This window comes from Coenobita brevimanus, chromosome 54, assembly GCF_032717465.1.
Source record: "Coenobita brevimanus isolate Jiangsu-jjx chromosome 54, ASM3271746v2, whole genome shotgun sequence".
In the NCBI taxonomy this organism is placed as follows: domain Eukaryota; kingdom Metazoa; phylum Arthropoda; class Malacostraca; order Decapoda; family Coenobitidae; genus Coenobita; species Coenobita brevimanus.
In genome coordinates, this window is record NC_137007.1 from 5,196,692 (window position 1) to 5,217,068 (window position 20,377).

Here is a 20,377-nt window from a genome sequence, read left to right on the forward strand (position 1 = left end):
AGAGTGATTTCTATTTCAACAATTTAAAAAATTACAGCGATTAGAAAAAATCGTAAGGAAAACGGTAGACAATGATCCTTTAGGATCAAACCACAGAGCTATGTAGTACGAGTATGCACTCTATCTCCACCGCGGGCGTGTGATTTTGGCCGCCATATTGAAACACCAGCACTCAAATTCAAATTCAAATACTTTATTTCCACTAAGTAGTGGTTATTAATAAAGATACACTAGACGCTTATAATACAAAAACATTTGGATTTTTTTTTTTAATAACAGAACGGAGGAAGGAAAAACTAATGAAAAATAATAATAATCCATACACCAGATTACTCGTGTCCTCTGTTCATAAAATATCTGTAACAGTTAGACTTGAACAGCTGTCGGTTGAAATTTGGAGGGAAACAACTCTAGGGAAGCAAGATCCAGAGAGATGCAGTTCGGGGAATGAAAGAATTCTGATAGGCAGAACTTCTGCAATATGGCTGAATGACATTGTAGTCATGAGCCAGAGTTGCACGATGGAAGCCATGGAGAGGTGGCACCATGGACGCAACTTCGTCTGAGCATTTGCCAAAAAAATATCTATAAAATAATGCAAGGGAGGCAACATTCCTTCTTACTTGCAGGGGAGGTGTTTTATTTGTAATGGCAGGGTTGTTAATAATTCTAACAGCTTTGTTCTGAATTTTATCTAGTTGTTTTAATGCAACCTCTCCACATCCATTCCACAAGGGTGAGCAATATTCAAGCTGAGAGGGCACATGACTCTTATAAATTATAGCCAACTGCTCATCAGCGAGAAAGTTACGGACTCTGTACAATAATCCAAGTTTCTTTGAGGCGGTTTTAGCAAGTGATCTAACATAAGAGGTCCAGCTGAGGGCACTGTTAAGTGAGACACCAAGAATTTCAATACCTTTGGACTAGGTGGCTGCCATTATCCTAATCTACATAGTACCACTGATACAACTATCCAATAATCCATTGACCCCAGTGTACTGTATTGTAGCCTTTCACACTTCAAAACACTCAACTCACAATACAAACAAATTATCAGCATAATCTCTACAAAAGACATCTGGAGGTGTCTGACTGAAGTGCCCAGATTTCTGTAGTTCATCACATTAGGATCAAAATAAGACTGGGGGCAAAACAACAACACTTTAACCAGATGATGTATGCGTGCTTTGGTACAACAGAACCCTGATAAACCAAGAGCAATCTTCACTAATTCAGTTTTTCTGGATATGTTGTATTAGTCCATTAAAGAAAAAAAAAAAAAATGCAACCATGAGTCAAGTACAATCAAGTATTCATACAAATATAATGCTAAACAATGTTGTTGCAAAAAATATTATGATTAATAAACTAATATAATCGATAAGCGACAGATATGCACTTTTCACTGAACAATTGTCTGATACACACCATGTTTGATTTGAGATTGAAATCCAGTATGTTTGAGGTGTCTGATAAGGGCAAATCTAATACAATGTGGGTATTGGTATCCAGATGTGGTGACCCCATTTACAAAGTTCTTGTTTAAGTGGTATTGTATCTACTACAACACTGGCAGAGATTTAAGATTCCAATTGGATTTCCTTTTTTCTTCCTGTTCTTCAAGAGTTAAGTGAAATTTTCTCTGCATCTCCCCACCCCATGTTTATATGGAAAACAGGTTGATGATGAATAATGATAATGCAAGTCTATAATCAAGTGGTTCAAATAAAGAAGACCAACATGTCTTTACTGTGTATTTCAGCATCCTACAATTCTACTGGGTTACATAAAATTTCAAACTATTCTCAGACAAGCTCACATTGAATTTAAAGCCTACAGGTTAATATAAATAAAACTACATACTTGTTAAGTAGCTCTTAACTGGTAACACATGATACAATCATAACATATCAGACTGGGAAATGTTATAGCATACTTTGAACTTAAAATGATAAAAATACTATTATGAATAAAATACAAACTAAATACTAACTATCCAGCCTATAAAAGTACTTGGAACAATCCTCCTACAACACAAGTGACAGCAATCAGTGATCAACAACACAGCAGCACTATATAAATAATAATATGTATGTGTATCTTCAGCTTGTGTGAAAATGAATTGCTAAATTAATGCATGTAATGTTCTTGTAACCACCTGATACTGAAAGGAAAACTGTTTTCTAAAATCATAATCCCTTATCATGCACAAAAATGAGAAAAAAATACAATACCTTTTCCAATACATAAACGAACATAAAAAGTCCTATTATGATTATATTTACAAACTTTCAGTACAACAGCTGTTTTGCATGCAAAAAAAAAATCAATTTTATTAAATATATGGGAAAAATAAAAACAGATCTTGTTTAACTGCGGCAAAATTTTAAATGTCTATATGAGCTCTTTCTCTATGGAACAGAAGACTGGTACCACCTTTACAACCACTGATTATTAATAAATATGACGTCAGGACAATTTAGTGATAAGTATGTGTTATAGGGTATCCCTGATCAGTTTCAGCACAATAACTTTGTTATTCTTGCTACTGCCACACAATATTTACACAGCTTCGGGGATACCTCGTGGTGAAATGTTTTCGGCAACTTAAGCTAAATTTCTTCACATGCAATGAGACTGACATAAATTACAACAGAAGTTGTGTGAAAAAACGTGCCACTATTAGCCTCTGAAAAGTTAATGGAATCAGTTATGTAACTTTATGTGTCGGCAATGTAAGATAATATAAGTACTTTCTGGTAATTTTCAGATTCTTGGTAGCCATGGACAAGATGGGTTATTCACACCAGGCTTGAACAGATCAAGGTCAACTGGAAAACAATATGGTATACTTTAAATAACCAAATGAACTGGAGGAGGAATGTGTGGGCAGGCATTATTCTAAACAAATACCGGTACTGTACTTATATCCTAATAAGATACCAATATCCTTCAAAGTGAGGCACCAAGTGCTAATTGTATTCCCCTCACACACACATACATGCATCAATGTTCTAACAGGAACAGAGAATCTGTTTCATAAAAACCCTTCTAGTATGAAGCTGCTATTGCCTTTCAGCCATATTCTTAAAGCACTTACACCACAGTAATATATAATGTCAGAATATATTCAACATTACAGTATCAACTAAAACAATACCTAAAAAGTAATTTTATGTACAGTATAAAAAAGTTCTCACTTTCTAATTAAAAAATTATGAGGCCAAAAAATCCATAAGAAGGGAGAATTACACATATTAGTAACAATCAAATTATATACTATTCACAAGAAAATAATATATTTTTTGCCACTATTTTGTCCTAACTACCTTAAATATGATAGTATTTTTTTTTTTCTTTTTTTACAAACTGAATCAAGGCAGAACTGATTCCTAAAATTAAACATCTGAATGTTGGATTGAAACAGAGATGTGTCATCTCTCAATATGTATACGGATAGAGTTAGATGAGATACAAGGTAGGCAGTGGATGTTGAAGTGGCCCTAATGAGAGATGGCAGTGTTTGGATACTTCTGTTGTCTGCAGATGATACTGTACTATTGAGTGAAGATGAAAGGGAACTGCAAGGCTTGGTGAACGAGCTCAGGAAAGTACTGTATGTAAGAAACAGAATCTAAAGGCAAATGTATGGAAGAGTAAAGATGTGGTGTTCAAGAGAAATGAAGTCACAGAATGCATAAGGTTGAGGCTCGATAGTGAAGAAATGGAAAATGTGAGTGTATTTAAGTACTTGGGAAGTGTAATGAGTGAGGATGGAAGTTTAAAGGATGAAATGCTTGAAAGGGTTCAACAGGGAAGAAAAGTTGCTAGTTCACTGAAAGCAGCAATAAGAAATATGCGAGTGAGCATGGAAGTATAAAAGTCACTGCATGATACAGTAGTACTGTGATTCCCATATATGGAAGCGAAGCTTGGATCTTGTTAGAAGGACACAAGTCAAGAGTGAGAGCAATGGATATGAGCTACTGTATTTGTGTGGTGTATGTGGAGTTATATGGAGAGACAGACTGGCAAATGAGGGAGTGAGAGTGCTGTCGTGTGGAAGTGGATATGACAGAAAGCATTAGGAAAAATATATTGTGGTGGTTTGGCCATGTGGAGAGGATGGAGAGGGAGTGGGAGACCAAGGATGAGAGGGAGGGGGAGACCACGGATGAGAAGAAGGCGTGGAGTAGAGAGGTATACTGTATGAGAAGGGGGTAGGGGGAGTGTAAGTTGGGGAGAGGGCAGCAAAAAGGCAGAGGACAGGGTGACATGGAGATGTTTTGTTTGTGGCCACCTCTTACAAGATTATGGCATCCAGCTACAGATAAACAGGTACATGTTTCATTGGCTGTCACCCAGCCATGGAGGTTATTTGGGTTCTCCAAACATTCAAACTCATCAACTTAGGAAAATGTTTGAATAAATTCACGATATAGCAATTACGAAGAATGATGAAAGATATTCATAAAACACGAGTAAAAAAAAAAAAAACTATTGACATCCTCAATGTCTTATTCTAAAACGAATTTTCAGCGCAATTTTTCAGGATTAAAAATACAGTAGGCTAATCAATGAAACCAAATTCAATGTTTTCTTTTTGTATGTCGTTCATTCTGCACGACCAAGCCTTTTTCAAAAATAGTATTCCATACAAACTGGATTTCACTGTAGTATTAAAATTCTGACCCAAGGAGAAAGCTTTTTTTTTTTCCCTGTATCTCTTGCTAAAAAAAAAAAAAAAAAAAAGTATTTTTGCCTAAGAGATTTTGTGCTTGAAAGTGTAAAACAGTTGGTGTATACCTTTGTTTTCCAATACACACCAATAGTGTTAGTCAGTATTCTTTCCTTATAGACAGGAAACTATATTAAAGCCTATGGTATGAATGTTATATAGATTCCCCCCCCCCCCAACTCTTGGGAAGTCTCAAGCTACTCCTCCACACTAAAAGGGTGTTTATGAAACAGGTTTTTGGCTGTAACACTAGCACATGAAAGGGGGTTTATAATACTGAAAGGTGTTGAGTACGAAGCTAAGTGGCACTGCCCCCAAAGTTCCAATTCCAGATGTTAACACTTTCCGTCAGTTACATCATCGCTGTGGCATTAGTAACTTACAGTCCTATTACTACATTACAATGACAAAGGCATCAAGGCCTATAAGAAAAATGGTTAAAAGTACTAGCATCAACAATTCAATGATGCCTGGTGCGGGAAAAAACAAAAAAAAAAATGTGTGTGGGAATTCTGTGTGCCTATGGAGTGAAAACTTCACCAGTCCCACACTCCTGAAAATGTTAATAACCTTAAAAATAATATTGCCTTCCCAAATCTCAATTCTGAATTTACTAACATCTTGTTCAAATAGTTGAGGATTATTCCTGTTCACAGTACAAAATCTGGAATATTTGGAAAACTGCAGGACACCAATGAATACTTAAATATTTCTATTACAAACATACAAATTTATCAATAATCAGTAAATTTCCAACACAACGAAATGGATGACTATATACACACACTATGAACAAACATGATGTACATAATGTCATCTTTATCATGCATATTCACAATTATAATAGCCTGTACTTGTACTACACATGTACAATAAAAATATCGCAACTGATAATTCCTTTAAAAAAAGAAACTTACGGAGTTAAATCGAGTAAACAAAAATTACAGGTACAACATACTGTATCTACAGCAAGAGTATATCCTAAAGTGATACTGTACAAGATCAACCTTACTGTCATTCACACAACATACTGTACTGTTAGGACACATGTATACAGAGTTAAGAACTAATCCTGTGGCAGTATTACTTGAGGAACCACTAATCAAGCACAGGCTGGTTTGATCCCATGGCCTGGCCATCATGCAACAAAAATATCTCCCACAACCGCATTACTATAGCTAATCAATGAGTAATGTCTATGTTCGTTATAAATGAGATGCAACACTGGCTTGTGTGGCTTCTACTAGGAACACAAGCACTACTCCTTGTCGAAGCCTTTAGGATTAAAACATCAAATTAACCAATAAATAAATATTGCACCAATGGTTTTACAATTTTACTAAAATTACCCTACCAAACAGAACAATTATCTTGGATGTATGAAATCAAAATCAAATTAAATGATGCCATACTTCCTCATAAGGAATCCCCATACCGAGGCTGGTGTTTTCTTTGGCCTTGGAGGTAAACCAAGTGTCAAAACCAGCTATTACTTCCCAACAATTGCTGGAAACTATCTGGAAAAAAGGTATCTCCGATGTGTAATTAGATTTCAAATAATGTTAGACTCATAGCATAATTATGGACTTTAACTCTGCACTTATGGAATAGTTTCCTTTTTAAAAGCAATTATTCTGGCGCTAGTTACCAAGCTCGTAGCCATTTTTGACTTATGGTAGTACCATACCTCCCAAGGTTGTCAATGGAAGCCAGCCATTTACTACTAACAATACCTTGAAAATAATCTAATAATAATACCCAACAAGTTATACTATTATACCAGCCATTTTGCCACTAATTCAAGCAAATGAAGCATATCTGAGGAAAACAAAAACTAATGTGAATTCTAAATCCACAAATTTTGCTGCCTTAAAACCAAAAAGTTTGCTAAAATACATTCTGTTTTGTTATGCATATGCTAATTGAGGCCCCTAATAACATAGTGTACCAAGCGCCACAGCAAGCAAAGCCGAGTTAAGTATACCACTATGTAGCCCAAACCCTCTTTGATCTGGAAAGCAACCACGAGGTACAGAAAGCAACTGGCATTAGGGTCCAAATTCCCCTTCTGTAACATGGTCTCACTGTCCGCTTCATCTCAATGCATCGACAAGCCTTCATGCTGGTCACAGAATGTACCAAGTGCCTCCCAGCAACGTGTTGTCTGGTGTTACCAGATACTAGCATTTCTTAATACTCAGAGTCATGCACTGTTTTTATAGCATTATTAATTATTGTACCATTATTCTAACATAATGGAATATTTTAGCATAAAATTGCATGATTTTAAGGGTAAGTTAGCCATAATGTACAGAAAATGGGAAAGGCATAGAGTTCAGCAAGACATTGGGAACTGTGATCTGGGAATCTGTCGTGATGTGACGCAGTTTTTTGTTAACCAGCCGGCCTAGAACACTGCCTGGATTAACTGGCTATTTTCAGAGCTGTCTTAGTGTTTTTTCTCACTGTTTCGAGAACATGAGTGACTCTAGTAGTGACCAAAAAGCTGCTGGTCCTTCTCATAACAGAAAAAGAGCGAGGAGGCTGGAGATGTGGGCACAAAACATTAGTAAGATGCTCAAGAACACTGGGCTTTTGCTTTCGTAAACATTTCCCATTGATATCTTTGGTTGGTTTGATTATTAAAAATGCTTACTGAGAGTACATTTTCTCTCTCAATAACCACACTGGAGAAAAACGCAGCTATTGTTGTACCCTTCAGAATGCTACTAATTTCTCTTCTACCAAGATTAGCATGACATGAAGGTACAAACTTCAAGCTTTAAAAAAAAAAAAAAAAAAAAAAAAAAAAAAAAAAAAACACTAGTTCCAAAGTTATGGTATTTTGAAAGTTACGCAACTTTAACTGCATTTTTCTCCATTTTCAACATGTGGCGTTCGATACACTACGTTATTAGGGGCCTCAATTAATACCACCCTAAACTCTTCTCTCAGGTGTTTTAATCAATGACTGGATCACTTTACCCAAATTCTAGCAAGATACCATAAATGTAAAAATCCTACAATATTAGAATATAAAGTGTGGCAATGAAGGGATACAGTACACAAGTAAAGCAAACTCCAAAGGATTTGAGTATGATGAGGGGGTGCAATTAAAAACATTAAAGTAATTCCATGATCAAATCTGCCTCTTCCCATTACATTTCAAGCCATTTCCGTAGGTTCATCTGAGTCTGTCAGAGTGGGAATCTATGGCAATCTATAATCTCTGCACATCTGGTAGACCACAGAGCCTGTCTCTTGAACCCTGCCTCACTCATTACCCTTCACATCTTTAATTCACTAATTTGAAAGAAACTTATGGCTTCAACTGATATAGTTGATCCAGGACATCTGACTCTAACTGGGTACACAAGAGCAGTCTTGTGTTCCATATTATGGCAAATCTTTCTACTCAACCCTCTGCTGTTGGTTAGCTGTGATCTCTCCTTCAGTGCATATGATATATAGCTGCCACCCCAATATATGGATACTGGAAACATCACCAATACTGTATTTTAATTTGGTATTACATGACAAAAGATTAGTAACAACTCCTGATCTGACTTCACTCAAGAATAAGTGGCTATTAATGAAACTGGTAGACATAATCATGAACACAAGAGGGCTGGTTCCATCTACAGTAAAAGCTTGATCTCTGTTAAGACAACTTTTAATATCATAATACATTACCTGTTAGCTAAGCTATCCACACCATATCATTCTAAATACACGACTACAATCTTGCAATACTTCAAGTAACATACAAATATGTTAGCCTACTTTTAAAAATGCAGTATAAAATGAACTTCATATTGCCTATCTGCATTAAATACCTAACCCTTAGTTTTAAACCTATCAGACAAAAAGTAATTTTAAAAGTTACGTCAATCAACACATCTACTTACGCAAGCCATCAGTGCCAATATCAAAACCCTTGTAACATTAACATACTGGATACATATTCTATATTCAATAAAAATGCTGATTACTCCCACAGATCCTCTTTCTACTATTTTCACACAATTATTTAATTACTGTGCTTTTTTTATGTATAACTGTGGAACTCCAACAAATAAAAGCTGTAATAGTAGCACTGGAAATCTGGTACTGATTTTAAAACTTTAAGTGCAAGTTAAAAGACATGTACACGGTGAAATAACACTTTCCTGACTAAAGGAGTGGCAAATTTTGGAATACAGTATAGGAATGCAGAATGCTTCCTGGTACAGATAAAGCCGACATCCAAAGTGTTCTATATTTATACTGGTCATGTTCAAATATGAAAATATGCATACAGTATTTCCTTCAGTTTTATGTAATATCTGCATACAGTGAGCAAGTTCAAGCTCTGCAACCCTAGCTTTTGAACTTTTTGCAAAATATTCCAGGATCCCAAGTTCCATCCTCCAGGATCAGAACTTCAACAGAAATAATTCCATGCTCTTGCCCATTCTGGCACTAGTTTACTTTTTTGTGCCTAGCGTTGTGACCCACAGTGCCATTTCATCCATTATCTGCAAGTGGTAATATTATGGAAAGTAAAATGGCTGGTAACACCTTAGCTACCTACTACAAATATGTATCAGGCCAAAAGTTTGGTCTTGCTGATATAAGTAGTGCTAGGAGGGACACCATCACATGGTGGCATCGATGTAACCAGGTGGCTCTGCACCCCAATTATACATATGCCTCCCAGTTCACTCCCTACCCTACAAAAGGAGGATAGTGGACTGTAAGAGAAGGGCACCTTCTGCCTGCAGTCCACTGGATGCATGTTCAGATTAGCTTTGGGCCACAACCAGCGATAATAATGATCTCCCACTCACCATACCCTCACATGCGAAGGGAGTTTACCTTACATCTCAGTATGCAGAAAACATTGAAAATTATGAAACAATGCAAGATGTACTAACTACAAGTACAAACATGGAATAGTAGTGAAGGGAAAAAAAAAAATCCTGATAGTATTTTCATCCACTTCCTTAATGTCAATAATTTTTATTTTAGTAATATTTCTACCTACAGTACTTCAATGATGCTAATGATGTTTACCTCTTCCAGCACTTCAGGCTGCTGTGTGACATTATTCATAGAATATACTATGATAGGAAACTGAATAATAGCTGTTACACTATTGGCATATGGAATGCTTTATGGTGTGGATGTAACCAAAGAACTTTGTATGTTGTGGTGAGTATCAGCCTGTGCAGCAAGGGTATTAGAGCAACAACCTCTTTAATGTTCAAAACAAGAGATGTTGCATGCAAAGTTTGGGTAAATGTCATTTCAAGTGATGCCATTTGGCACTGGGTGGTTGGCATGGTTTAGTGCCATTAGTATAACTAGCGACTGTATGCTGTGGTCATATAAAGTTTTACAATTATCAGGCATCATATAGTGTGGGAGGAATAGTACTGTGTGGATCTTACCTCACAAATACTATATTCAAGGGAGTTAAACACTTCAGACATAACAGGATGACCGAACTGATTTCCATATTATCCTGAACTGGCAGTTACATATGCCCTTATATTAAATAAATAGAAAATAAATAAATACATAACACTGGTTTTACACTAAAAGACCTTTTTTTTTTTTCCTTTCTTAAGTGAACTTTTAAACTTTAATGTTATCCATCCATCATCCAATCCTACATTGCCCCCTGAGGAACGTAGGAGCCCCGGGGCTAGGCAGTTGGTCCTGACATTTAAGATGAGAGTGACCAACCTCACTCATCCCTGAGTGGCATTATGTGAGCAATAAACCCCAACCACCCCTTGGATATAAACCTTCACAGGCTCAATCCGATTGGAGCACAATAATTACCCACTACATCACCAGGCGCCAAAATTTGGTTATATGGTTACCACCCAGCGTAGTAAATAGTTTCCTGGTGTACAGGAAACCATTTGGCTTGTCATTCAGTGTAGAGTCACCCATAGGCAGAAGGAAAAGGAAAGAATGAAGGAATGAAAGACAGAAGAGGGAGAATAAAGTCACCCGTAGGCAGAAGGACGAGGAAAGAATGAAGGACAGAAAGACAGAAGAAGATGGAAGGAAAGAAGGATGGAGGAGAGGACAGGGCAGACACCTGAAAGCAGCACTACATTGCGTGAGTGGATGGTGTAGTGCTGCTCTCGGGTGTCTGCCCTGTCCTCTCCTCCATCCTTCTTTCCTTCCATCTTCTTCTATCTTTCTGTCCTTCATTCTTTCCTCGTTCTTCTGCCTACGGGTGACTTTATACTCCCTCTTGTCTTTCATTCCTTCATTCTTTCCTTTTCCTTCTGCCTATGGGTGACTCTACATTGAATGACAAGCCAAATGGTTTCCTGTACACCAGGAAACTATTTACTACGCTGGTTGGTAACCATATAACCAAATTTTGGCGCCTGGTGGTGTAGTGGATAATTATTGTGCTCCAATCGGATTAAGCCTGTGAAGGTTTATATCCAAGGGATGGTTGGGGTTTATTGCTCACATAATGCCACTCAGGGATGAGTGAGGTTGGTCACTCTCATCTTAAATGTCAGGACCAACTGCCTAGCCCCGGGTTCCTACGTTCCTCATGGGGCAACGTAGGATTGAATGATGGATGGATGGATAACATTAAAGTTTAAAAGTTCACTTAAGAAGGAAAAAAAAAAAAAAAGTCAATCGTATGATTTACACTAAAATAACATTAAACTTAAAATATCCACTTAATGGGGGGAAAAAAAAAAAAAAAAAAAAAAAAAAAAAAAACAGCTCATAAACCTCACACAAACTTTTGAAAAATACACTAAATACTGTTTAGCCTTTAAAATTCACTAAAAGTTTTAAAAACAGTACTGCTACTATATTTTCAGGCAATGTTATCTATAACATCAGCAATATTTCTTCAGACAGAATATAATGTTCACAAGAGGATGCAGGAGCCTATGTGTATAGTAAAATTTCAGACTGCATTTATGAAGTGAGACCTTTAAAATACATTTTTATAAAAATACTTTCCTTTAATGTTTGCTGTATTTTTATATAACTACTTTTTTGCAACTGGGAGACAAATTTCCTTATTTCCTAGTTTCCTACTATACGGACCAGAGGTTCACCCATGACATTTGTACAATATGATTCAGATTCTAAAAACTCTAAAGTTCCTCATTAACAGCATGTCTTTCAACATGGAATGCCTTCATATGAACATTATAATTGCTCTTTTGTGTGAAATCTTTACGACATATAGTACATTCATATGGCATTTCCCCTGTATGAATTCTGACATGGTTGTCCAAATTATACTTCCTAAAGAAAGCCTTCCCACAAAACATACACTTGTGCTGCTTTTCCCCAGAATGCTCCCGCACATGCAGCTGCAGGTTATTCTTGTGGATGAAGGATTTTCCACATTCATTACAAGTAAAAGGACGAATATTTTTATGGCTACGCACATGAGCTTCCAAGTCTTTCACACGATGAAAACTACGCTCACACAACTTACATTTATGAGGTCTGTCTCGTACTCCCATGTGAACCCATTTATGTGCCTCTAAATTACACTTCACTGCAAAACTTCTGTTACAGATATTGCACTTGTATGGCTTGGCACCAGTATGTGTTCGTAAATGAAGGGCAAGTGAAGATTTCTTAAAAACTTTAGAGCAAATATTGCAAGTAGCATTGTTCTCAGATTTGCCATCCACTGTGTGATGTTGTGGGTCATGCTTGTGACGGATATGCTTTGTTAAGCTAGACTGGTGAACAAAGCATTCTCCACAATGCTGACATTTCTTTGGCCACCTTTCATGTGTTTCTTGATGCCAAGCCAATTTCTTTTCTGATGGAAAAACTTCATTGCACGTTGAGCACATGAAATCTCTTTTTACCTTTGTCTTTCCCTTTTTCTTTGAATGTGCCTTCAGCTTGTGCTTGTTCAAGCATACAACATTTTTATACGTTTTTTGGCAGATATCACAGTCAATTTCTTGGCCATCCATATGAGTGACCAGATGTCGTTTAAGGGCTTGTCTAGTTGTAAACCCATTGTTGCATGATGCACACCGATATGGCCTCTCCCCAGTGTGAGTGCGTGAATGCACCACCAACTCTGACTTTCTCTGGAATCTCCTGCCACATTCTTTACACTCAAACATTACAAGACCCATGTGGAAAAGCTGATGCTGTGACCAGGAATACCGGTTAGGGAAGGTTCGATTGCAAATAAGACAGACCAAATCTGCTAATGTATGCGTTTTCATGTGTTTAATTTTGGCAAGTCTCCTTTTAAATACCATGTGACAAACTGGACATGTTACCCTACTCTTAAAGACCAACTTACGATGCTCAAATAAAGTTTCTGCTGAAGGAAATCTCAATCTGCATTCTGGGCACTTATATTCTCCATTTGATGAGAAGGACTCCAGCATTGTGCGTGTTTCTTCCTGGAGTGTTCCCATTTCTTCCTTACACCTTAAAATAGCATAAGCTGTTTCTGCTTCTATTTTCTCTTTGCTTCCAGACTGAAAAAGTTTGACATCAATAGCACTTCTAATCACTCCTGACTTTTCCATGGCCTCAGCACAGGGAGAGTGTTGACCTGCATGGAGCAGCTTTTCTTTTAGACTTTTAAACATTTTATTACAAACCAGGCATTTCCAGTGGTCAAGGTCAATAGGCCCACGGTTTGCTATGCCGGAGTCAGAATCACTGTCTCCATAGCAGTCAGATTCATATTCAAATTCATAGTCCTCATCTTCTTTGGTTGGTTTCTGAATGGTACTGCTGCCTTGCAGGCCCGAAGTTGATGGAACTGGGGACAGCTGACGATTCAGGCCACTCTCCAACGCTGGTACCTGCCATACAAAAGATGCATGATATATTCATATGCTCACTAAGTTCAATACTACTGTGCTACCCTTACGATACGGCATGCCTATATGTGTAACTACGCCTTATTTCTCAGCACAGATACCTTATCCAAAAACCCGGCTTACAGTAAAACTCAACATCTGCTTTGCTTACAGTCATGCCAAACATGCCAATGGGGATGTGATATGGAGGCAGAAGATGCACTGGATCCCTGTTTTTACAGCTAAAACATTAATACCAAACTGCAGCAACGATCATAAGAATAAAGAGTACGGTGATTATAAATGCAAAAAAATCTTCATTTTTGTTGGTCGTGTATTCGTCAGTTTTAGAATGAAAACTTAATATTTGTTATTGCTGTAGTACCCCTTTAGCTAAAAAAAAAAAAAAAAAAAAAAAAAAAAAAAAACCTAACATGAATTCCTTAACTGAAAATGAGATTATATAATAATCAGCATTCTCAAAGGGGAAAGGGGGGGGGGGATAGCAGAGGGAAAGTAAACCAGTATTTAATAGTTCATCTTTTCATGCTGTAGCCAACATCTGTGAAAAAATAAATGCCACATTTATATAATGCAACAGTGTGGTGGAAGCATGCAAAGTTCTTTTTTTTTTTTTTTTTTTTTTTTTTTTAATAACAGAACGGAGGAAGGAAAAACAAATGGAGAAAAAAAATAATCCATACACCAGATTACTGGTGTCCTCTGTTCATAAAATATCTGTAACAGTTAGACTTGAAGAGTTGTAGGTTGAAATTTGGAGGAAAACAACTCTGGGGAAGCGAGTTCCAGAGAGATGCAGTTCGGGGAATGAAAGAATTCTGATAGGCAGAAGTTCTGCAATATGGTTGAGTGACATTCCAGTCATGAGCGCTACCAGATGCCCGTGTAGCACGAGGGAAGGCATGGAGAGGTGGCACCATGGACGCAACTTCGTCTGAGCATTTGCCAAAAAAATATCTGTAAAATAATGCAAGGGAGGCAACATTCCTTCTTACTTGCAGGGAGGTAGTTTATATGTAATGGCAGGGTTGTTAATGATTCTAACAGCTTTATTCTGAATTTTGTCTAGTTGCCTTAATGCAACCTCTCCACAACCATTCCACAAGGGTGAGCAATATTCAAGCTGAGAGCGCACATGACTCTTATAAATTATAGCTAACTGCTCATCGGCGAAGAAGTTACGGACTCTGTACAATAATCCAAGTTTCTTTGAGGCGGTTTTAGCAAGTGATCTGACATGAGAGGTCCAGCTGAGGGCACTGTTAAGTGAGACACCAAGAACTTCAATACTTTTGGAGATGGGAATATTAGTAGCACTGAAGGTAATGTACGAGTCTGGCAATATCTGTCTATTGGTAAACTGTATATATTTAGTTTTACTAGCATTAAAAGAGACAAGGTTGTTTTGTCCCCATTCACTGATTGTAGATAGATCTTCATTTATGGAGATGGCTGTATTGAGTTGAGAGGTAGAGATATTAGACTTTGTAAATGGATGTCTGAGTGTGAATGAACTATGTAGTGTTGAGTCATCTGCATATGAGTGAATGGGATTGTGAGTGACAGATAAGAGATCATTAATATGAACCAGAAATAGCGTTGGCGCCAGAACTGATCCCTGCGGCACGCCGGCGTTAATTGAGTGGAAATTCGAATATACATCATCTACTTTTACTCTTATTTTCCTGTCACTAAGATAAGAAGAAATCAAAGGAACAAAAGACGTTAGTCCATAGCAAGGGAGTTTGGACAGCAGGGAACGGTGCCATACTCTGTCGAAAAGCTTTAGAGATATCAAGAGCTACTGCATGAGTTTCTCCAAAAAGATCTATTGATTGATGGATGGTATGAGTTAAGAGATTGAGTATGTCAATGGTGGATCTTTCGTGGCGAAAACCGTATTGTCTATCATTAATTAAGTTGTTGGATTCAAGATGTTTAACAATATGCTTATTAATTAAAGTTTCAAATACCTTACCAAGAGAAGATGTGATAGCTATTGGTCTGTAATTGGAGGGTCAGACGAACTTCCTTTCTTCGGAACTGGGTGGATATTGGCTTCTTTCCATGAATTTGGGAATAAAGAAGTACGTATGCATAGTCTGAATAATTTAGCTAGGACAGAGGCAAGTTCAGGGGAACACTTTTTCAAAACAATTGGCGGAATTCCATCTGGACCTGGAGCTTTGTTGGTAGGTAAATTGTCTAGGATGGATTTTACAAATCTTGTCTGTATTTTAAGTGGGGCAATTTCGGAGAATCAAGTTCCAGTACTGAGACATTCTGGCTGGTATCATCTATGGTAGAGTTTCTTGCAAAAGGTACTAGCAAAGATATCTGCTTTCCCACGTGGGTCATTTGTAATATTGCCATCTGAAGATTTTAGTGGGGGAATGGAAGATGACTTGTTAAAGTTATTATTGAAAGAATTAAGAGTTGACCAGAATATTCTATTGTCATTAGGGTTGTTAAGTAGTTTTGATGCTTGCTTTTGAAGAAAGTTTGATTTAGATAGATTTAATACAGCTTTTGCATGATTTCTAGCAATTTTAAATTGGGAGAGTGATTCAGGTGTTTTTGATTTTAAGTAAGAGTTATATGCTAATGACTTTTGGGCTGTTGCTCTGGCACAATTGCCATCAAACCATTTTGGAGAGTTTGATCTTTTAGTGAATTGTTGACTTGGTATGAATAAATCCATACCAGCTAGTATTAAGTCACAAATGTGGGACTGGGTAGAATTGGGATCACTAGAGAAGAAAGACTGCCATGGAACATCAGCAAGATAATTTCTAAATCCATCCCAGTCTGCCCTGTCAAAGTGCCATCGGGTCACCCTGACAGGTTCGGAATGGGGAGGTGTAGGAGGGTTAACTAATGAGGCTTTGATGAGATTGTGGTCAGAGGATCCAAGTGGTGACAGTACCTCTATCCTGTATTGATCTGGATTATTTGTCAAGAATAAATCCAAGAGATGGGCATTATGGTCAGGGTTATCAGGTATTCTGGTTGGTTGCTTTACCAACTGGGTGAGATTAAAGCGATTCAAATAGCTCGCATTCTAGACCAGCGTCTGTCAGTCCGGGCAGAATGCAATAGCCATTCAACATTGTGTATGTTAAAATCACCCAAAATGGTAATTTCATTGCCAAGGGCAAGGTCAAGGTTACTCAACTGAGTGGATATGGAATCAAATACACTGGGTTCCGAAGAAGCATTGGGGGAACGATAAACTACACAGATATATTTGGTAATGTTTTGGCAATTTAATTTATATAATGAGTAATCAAAACTGGATGAAGTGAAGTTTAAAATAGTATCAACTGCATATTGGGATTTGATATAACAACAGGTGCCGCCCTTGTTTCGAAAGTTTGTAAGGAGATGGTAACCGGGAAAACAAAATGGAGATATATCGGTAGAGGGTGAGATTTGTGGTTCTGTGAGGGAAAAGGGCCAAAGGGGATATGGACTGAAGGAAAAAATGAACTGAGTTTAAATTCGTGGTAAGGCCGCGGATGTTGGTAAAGAATAAGGCCACACCGTCACCTCTTCGCCGACGAGTTTTTCCGGAAATAGCAACAGTCGCTGCTGGCACAGTCGCTTGATAGCGACCGGGAGGACCCTGTGCCTCCAGCCCTACTCCTGCCCGGTGGTGGCAATCCGAGATACCACCTCATTTGATTGTGAGATTGCAGCGGCCATTACTAAAGATGTGAATAGAAGGTGTGATATGTTATGCGCATGTAGTGTGGTGTAGACAGTTGAAGGTAGAGGTATCATGAGAGCATGCTGGCCTACTCTCTGTGTAAATGAATTCACTGAAAATGTTCAGAAAAGGGAGATGGTCAGGATCAAGTCCTGAGGGCTGGTGAAACGGGAGCTCCAGCTCTCCCTATCACCAGCTTGCCATCAACCTCGGGAGTACTGCCCTGTTCGACTGGTGCTACAGTCTACTCCCAATAACCCTCTCCCACAAGTGCCAATGTTTAGAGAGAGTACTGGTTTCATATCTGTCCTTGTTATGTGGAGCAGGAGGAGAGGTGGGAAGGAAAGAGGGAATGATACAGAGCATGGAAAGCAAGAAAGGGAGTGAAAGTTGGGAGGGAAAGAGAGGAAGGAACAGAGAATGAAGAGAGATGGAAGGAAGGGACTGGTTAAGAATGTCTGTGGGCAGCACTGGTTGGACGGTAGGTAAAGATGAGGGGAATTATTCCATGGATTCTACTATTTATGCTGGTAGCAAGAGGAACTCCTCACTTACATCCTCAACATGTAGTAGGTCAAGGTTACCTTACTGCACCAACTGCCTCTACAGCCATTGTACAAGACAAAGTGAGTAATGAAAGTTGTTTGGATGTACTGTACAACCTGGCAGCCATGTTGCAGAATGCAAGAGCTGGGCACCTCCACAATCACTTCTGCAATCTGCAATTTCCGCAATAGCGGACCACATAACTTCAGTTGCAGAATTGCGATTGCGGCAAACTCGTCCGAAACTTGTGGAATTGGTTGCAGAAGTACTTCTGCAATCAAAATCCTGTCCGCTATCTCCCATGTGGCGGTCGGTGGCGGTTAGTACAGGCTACAGCATGACTATATCAAGCTTTAAAATGATTCCCGGCCAGCAGCGCCAGCGGGCAAGGCATCACTGTGTCAGTTAGCAGTAGGGATGGGCGATACCAGGAAAAATTATTTGATACGATACGATATGATATACCATAAGCCAGCATGGCAGTAAATTTTGTGGCACGCATAGCTACTCATGCACAGTTGTTCCCCAATTTGACAGATGACAATCTTAAGGGCTAATGTAATGGTGAAAGCTGAAAATACATTTTTTTTTGGTCCTACTGAGTTATTATCTGCAAGAGTAAGCACATTTCTATGAATTATCTATTTAAGTTCTATGGACTGCATTCTGCTGCTGGTCAGACTGATTTTCCCAAGTGGCACAAAGTCTATTACTTTTCCTTGTAATATTATTTTTGTAATTAAGGATATGACCATATTATTATAATATTAGTACTGTGAGATTTTCATGGTATGCCCTAACTTTGATACAAAATAAAAAGTGATAGATATACATCTGAGTATAGTTCAGTACCTTACAAAATTACAGTTTTGAGAAGATAATTGTAATGGGTAAGTTTTCAGTAAATACACCAAGGTATCGGCAGCAATTTTAAAAGACTTCATAAATTACATAAAGAGATTATAAATACAATAATTCACTACACTACCAATTGATTTACCCCCTGTTTGTGCACTTTGTATTGAAAATTGTGAAACTGGATTGTGGTTGCGGTACTGAGGTAGTGGAACTGCACATTCCACGTTTATTGCAGAATTGCGGTAGCAGAAGGTAAGGGTCAGAGGTTGGAGAATTACGATTGTGGAGTTGAATTTTAGATTGCGGTGCCCAGCTCTGTAGAATGCAAGACCGTTTAGAACTCTAGAAGCAGTATCCAAAGGGTCTTCCTCATGTGATCATCCAACACAAGATGTGGCTGAAATAATTAAATTAGCAGACTTGATGCTAGAAAAGGCAAAGACTATTATGAACACCATGATCCAGGACATCCCATCACATTGGACTGACACAATTAGGGAAACAAACATCACAAATACGTGACAAACATGGTTTGTTCACTCTAGGTGAAGCAATTCTAGGTAACAATTTTTGGACCGGCTACAAAAAATGAGCTTGAAGAGATAAATAACAAATTTAACGAGACTGCACAAAATTCTTTCATATCAACACAAGCTAGCTGATACCAAGAACACCGTAATGATGACGACTGTAAAGAACCAATGCAAGACTGAAAAATCAACTCAAGAAATTGTGGAGAAAGTAAATGCACTAGAAGGAAATACTACCGTACATTTTTCCAACACTTCCAGAGATCATGGAACATACTGACATAATTATACAGTACTTCAGTCAACCAATACTTGAGCTTGCTATCATTCACAATCTATGGCAAATAACCAGTCATGGTGTAAATGAGCATGGTTTGAAGTCTTTGACTGAGGAAAGGAATCTGATGTTATATTATCCATACTTTGAAGCAACACTCACACCAACATCAATAGTAGTTCATGTCCCATGACAATTTTTTCACGGTCTATCAAACACAGTATACCCATTTGTCTTAAAAAAAAAATAAAAAAAAAAAATGACACCACAACAGATGGCATCATGGTCTCCAATAAACAGAACACTGTCACCTTTGCTACTGAAACAACAATCGAAGATAAATGTCACACATCACTGCATGCGTATCACCTTTGTCCTGCGTATATCTTCAGGTTTCACCCAGCTGAGATTCCTTTGTGAAATGTACTATAAAGAATCACAACATCCATCATCACTGCAATTTCACACTTGCTCCAGATATACTCATCCATCATCAACGCATTGGACAATCAGTTTTTCTGTTTCACAAGAAATACATCAATTTTTGTAACTTGCTCAGACACACCTCCAACCCACACATCAGCATCTGGTTTATATATACCACTGGATTACTGTTCAGTACTAACCCCTTCATTGTCCACCTTACCTGTTAGAAGCCACAAAGCTATTCTAAACCAGACACATAAGTTCTTCCAGCCATTATCTATGACGAACTTAAATATGAGTACACATATTAGATTCATCTAAGTTTGAAACCATGCACCTGATCAATCAAACAATGCAACCTTGGGAAGAATATAGTATGATTATATTAAATCCATATTATGTTTATGGCCCAGCACCGGTCATCCTTATAATTTTCTCCAT

At 37.9% G+C, this 20,377-nt stretch overlaps 1 protein-coding gene across 1 annotated transcript in view; it reads right to left on the bottom strand.

Annotated features, from left to right (window-relative positions):
- Nucleotides 1-11,625: 11,625 nt before the first annotated feature.
- LOC145400926 (uncharacterized) overlaps nucleotides 11,626-20,377 on the bottom strand; it is a 127,383-nt gene continuing 118,631 nt past the window's right edge. Inside the window, exon 7 of the mRNA XM_080273287.1 lies at nucleotides 11,626-13,555. Within this exon, the coding sequence (XP_080129413.1) occupies nucleotides 11,872-13,555 (1,684 nt within the window). The 3' untranslated portion in view covers nucleotides 11,626-11,871. The remainder of the gene's footprint in view (nucleotides 13,556-20,377) is intronic.